Raw genomic sequence first — 5,317 nt, forward strand, 5'->3', positions numbered from 1 at the left:
TTCATGGAATTAAACAATTTCATTGCATATAAAGACGTAAAATTTTTGAGCTTTACAAAACAATCGTATACTTACATACCCAGAAGCAAACTTTTATACACAAATCTACAATTTCATTTTTAACAGCTGCTGACGAAAATAACAAGGTAAGAAATTTCAGTCTCACAGACGTGTAAAAACACTTTTTTCTACTGTTAATGTTTTTCAGTCAATACTTGATGGAATCTACAGACACTTGAGTCTATGCTTGGTAACACGACAGTATCGTCTTAACTAGATACACAAAATGCTGTTGGTTTCACTAAATGGTAGTAGGAACATATTTACTTCGATTATCGTCACCAATGATCTTCCTTTTGCTTTCATCACATCAGGGTAAACTGTTTGCATCCTCGCCTGAATGAAACAACACGGAGAAATCATCTATCAAAACATCTTTTCTCTAGAAAGCAAGTCCATTGCTTTTAAGTACTTATAAATCGGACAGAAATGGTTGATTCACACATCGGAAGTAACAGGTTGGGGCACAGAATAGAAAGATGGGGAATAGTATGCCATATTGTCACTAGTTGGCATGCCAGAACTATAGTTACTATAATGAGGCACTGTCATTTCAAAGAATTTGGAATCCATTTTTGGATCAGGGTTCGAAATTATATTATTTATTGAAAAAGGATGACTAGTAGCATTAAAACCTGGTTCTAGTTTGTAGTTTGGTTGCTGCAGGAAGAACAAGTCCTTCATAATGTCCTGGTAAGCATTATGATCCATTCCTGGATCGGATACGGAGCAGGATTCTGGATACCTGTGCGAAGAATAAAGCATTTCTTGCTTGTAACAGTCTAGTCTGTTTCTGGAACTATTAGTTGCATTGCTGTTGGCGTTGAATGATTGGATTTGGTACATTTGTTGATAGGCATCTGTTGTCGAGGGCAACGATGTGTTTACAGGCGGCAAGCATGGCTGTTCCATCTCTGGAACTTTCATAGGTGAAGATTTTGGATCCATTTTTGGCGAAGAATTCATCTCGGGTTCTGACTTCACACCTTGATCTCCGGGACTTTTTTGGCACTTTTGAGTCTGACGGATAGCTTCTTTTTTCGTACACTTGAAGCGTTTTTGGCGCCTTAGAAAACAACCATTCTCGAACATGTCGCCAGATTCGGGATGCAGAGCCCAAAAGCTACCTTTTCCTGGCTTATCCGGAGTACGAGCCACTTTCACGAAGCAATCGTTGAAGCTTAGGCTGTGTCGTATGGAATTCTGCCATCTTTGTTGGTTTTGGCGGTAAAAAGGGAAAATGTCCACAATGAATTGATAAATCTCATTAAGGGTCAGCATTTTCTGGGGACTGTTTTGAATTGCCATCGTAATCAACGATATGTAGGAATATGGAGGTTTGGCGTGAGGAAGAGATCTTCTAAACTTATCATTCCTAGCCTTCAGAGCCAAGTTGGGGTCAGAATGATAATCTGTATTGACATAAGTTTGCATATCGGTTCGATTTGGAGCAACATTGTTGAGTGGTGTTATGCTGCCAATAGGCGGCATAGGTTGTGTCATACACGCTGGGGCAACAGCTGCCATATTTTGTGGTGACAAAAGTCCAGCATTAAATTGAGGAGTCGAATAGTTGAGGGACATGGGCATGGATGTCACTGGCATGTAATTACCAGAAGGCATGGTAGAGCAATCAGGAAAGCTCTTGTGCGTTAACATGAAGTATAATTGAATATTTTTTTTTTAAAAAAATTCAAAAATTATCAAAACAAAGTTCTTTTTTCAAATAAAAGTTCGATAACAATAAAAAATAATTCGAATCTTGTTGTAAACAGTAAAATCTATTTACTTATCAGATTAATAACTGATAACTTCGAGTCAATAAGTCCGAATCAAAAATTCATTTCAAATATTGACTTACTTCTGTTTAAACGATTGCGTATTGAAATAATCTGATTCGTCGCGGCTCAAATATCCATTAGTTGGTCACAAAAAACATCAAAAAATAATCTTCATAGCACGAGAAACGTCACATAGTCCAAATACCTCTTATCATATTGTTGGTTGGTACACATTCAGTGCTTTTCGTGTCAACCTAGAACGTACACACTGCCAGCACAGTTCAAACTAAAAGTTTAGCAGAGAAGCCCTGGGTAAATATAGCTGATCTAACAAACGCCATAGAGATGAGAAAGTTGTATTCTCCTGGGAACACGCCTTCTGATGACGATGCAAACGTCACTGTTTAAACTCCGCCTTTCTATCTGAAAGCTACCTCATTGGTCCACAGCACGTGGAGGCAGCATCCAATAGATGGCGAATGAGAAACGTAGTTTAAGTTTCTTATCTTCTTCAATAAAACAAGAATTTTCTAATGGCGACTGAATTTCGTTTCTTTTTAAAGATTATTTTATTTTTCTTAATGTTAAAGAAAAATATATAAGCAATACTTATAAGCTATTATTTTGAATATTTTGTAACTAAAAAAGGAAGATAGAAATAGGCGATAACAATTCTATAAACGAAATTTCGGAATTGTTTTGCTGTTTTAAATTTTTGTTTTTGCGTAAAAGCGAGTACAACAACGTTTTGATCTCATATTGTTATGTAGCAGTTGTATTTTTTAAAACTGCGCAAAATTTGAGATTTGTCCTATATTTGATAAATATTTAAAAATAATTTGTTACTAAAAATGCTTTAACTATGGGGATAAGAATAAGTGCAAACAGTTCAACGAACTTCAAAATTTAGGAATTTTCTTCTGGCTTCAAATTTTAAACTTTTATTTTTTCGTATAAGTGAGTACAAAAAAATGAATATTTGATCATATATTGTTATGCAAGCAGTTGTATTTTGTGAAATCTGAGAGTACGATGCCTGAGAGTACCTTTAACGCAACTCAAAAAAAATTTTAAATAACAAAAATGTCTTAGAAATAAAGAGAGCAAACAGTTCAACAAACATCAACATTTTTATTTATTTTTTTAATTTTTTCTTAGCTTTAAATTTTAAATATTTTTATTTCTGTTTAAAAGGGAGCACAACGAAGAGAAGTTTATCACATATCACTATGTATCAGTTGTATTTTTCAGGTTGAGTAAAATTTGAGAGTTAGCTTATATTTGATATACATTTTAAAATAAATATTTGATATATATTCTAACTAAAAATGTCTTCACTATGAGGATAAGAGCAAACAATTCAATAAACATAATTTTTTTTTCAAAAATTAACTTTTATTTTTGCTTAAAAAGGAGTAAAACAAACGATATTTTGATCACACATTATTATGCAGCCTCCTAATTCCGGCCTTTATATATTTTTAAACTCCCCCCCCCCTCACACACACTTATATTCTATTTTATACATTTTTTTCATCTCATTCTAAGTTTAACAAATCATATCAATTTTTACTTATTTATATTTTGTTCTAATTTTTTTTTTAATTAAGATTAGTCTTATAAATTAAAACTATCATTTTTTAGACATACATGAAATAAATAAACAGTATTTACATTAAATAATATCCTTAATAAAAATGGAAATAATTAGTAAATTATATATTCAAAATTTAATTTTCAAATGTAATTATTTTAATGACAATTAAAATAATTCAATAATAAATGCATAAATTATAATCATTTATACATTAAAACTATTTACTTCCCGTTCATACTCAAGTTTGGCGAGTCAATTAAAACAGAAGTTCCAAAGACTTTATGTTAGAAGTTCCAAAGACTTTTTCAGTTAACTTTATGCTTTCTTTCAGCGAGCCAAAGTCAAATTTGTGGAGAAAAAGCACTATCTATTCATTGGTTTATTTTCAGAAAATCGAATAATCAAAAGATTAAATTTTTACAATCACGATAAAGGACAGATTTTTTTTAAAAGAACAATCTATCTGAGAAAATATTGTCGATAAGCAATTATTAAAATATCTAATTAAAACTAATATTAAAATAGATAAATTATAGACAAATGTTTAAAAGACAATAACTGCAGACAATTTTTTTCCAACTATTGCCGAAATTTAACTTTCATTTTAAATTTTCAAAACGTTTTTTTCTTTTCAATTAAAAAAAAAAAATTTGAAAATAAGATTATGTTAATTTCTTACGTAAGCATTGATATTGGCACTTCTACTTTCTTGTCAGCAAAAAATAAGCAAAGCACAAACCCTTATGTGCTTACGTAATATTTGGACGGTCTCATGACTGTGGTTTATTTTTGAACTGAAATGCGTATGACAAATAACACCGAATTAAGATTTCAACAAAGTTTCACCGCATTATGGTTTAATGTTAAATTGATTTTCTGGGAATGTTGTGACAAAGCAAAACAAATATCAATTAAGCGTGAGGCAAATATGGTTCAACTTGGATAAGATTTTATCAAGTTTAATTAAATAAATAAATCAGTATGAACCACACACGCACACACACACATTATTTATTATTATTATTATTATTATATAATTATTATTTATTATTGTTATTATTATTATTATTATTTATTATTGTTATTATTATTATTATTATTATTATTATTATTATTATTATTATTATTATTATTATTATTATTATTATTATTATTATTATTATTATTATTATTATTATTATTATTATTATTATTATTATTATTATTATTATTATTTATTATTATTATTATTATTTATTTATTATTATTATTATTATTATTTATTATTATTTCATTATTTTTTATTATTATTATTTATTATTATTTCATTATTTTTTATTATTATTATTTATTATTATTTCATTATTTTTTATTATTATTATTTATTATTATTTTTTATTATTATTATTATTATTTTATTATTATTATCATTTTACTTTCATGATTGTTTTGAGCATAGTTTACATTTACCTGTCCATTGCGTTTTCAATATATGCTTGATTTCCAGTGGCCGACAGCCTCTGATTTGGAGTCTAAGTTACATCAGTTATTCTAAGTTATTAATATTTATTATTATTTTTTATTATTATTATTATTTATTTATTATTATTATTATTTATTTATTATTATTATTATTATTATTATTATTATTATTATTATTATTATTATTATTATTATTATTATTATTATTATTATTATTATTATTATTATTATTATTATTATTATTATTATTTTATTATTATTTTACTTTCATGATTGTTTTGAACACAGTTTACATTTACCTGTCCATTGCGTTTTCAATATATGCTTCATTTCCAGAGACCGACAGCCTCTGATTTGGAGTCTAAGTTACATCAGTTATTCTAAGTTATTAATATTTATTATTATTTTTTATTATTAT

The 5,317-nt window shown here is 28.4% G+C and overlaps 1 protein-coding gene across 1 annotated transcript; it reads right to left on the minus strand.

The window, feature by feature from the left end:
- Window positions 1-441: 441 nt before the first annotated feature.
- On the minus strand, window positions 442-2,110 carry LOC107455300 (silk gland factor 1-like). The gene is given in 1 exon segment (NM_001323833.1): window positions 442-2,110. A coding segment is annotated over 1 exon segment (1,221 nt). The 5' UTR covers window positions 1,720-2,110; the 3' UTR covers window positions 442-498.
- Between the last annotated feature and the right edge of the window lie 3,207 nt (window positions 2,111-5,317).

This window comes from Parasteatoda tepidariorum, chromosome 4 (assembly GCF_982258835.1).
Source record: "Parasteatoda tepidariorum strain Cologne lab strain chromosome 4, Ptep-v5.0, whole genome shotgun sequence".
NCBI classification, from domain to species: Eukaryota; Metazoa; Arthropoda; class Arachnida; order Araneae; family Theridiidae; genus Parasteatoda; species Parasteatoda tepidariorum.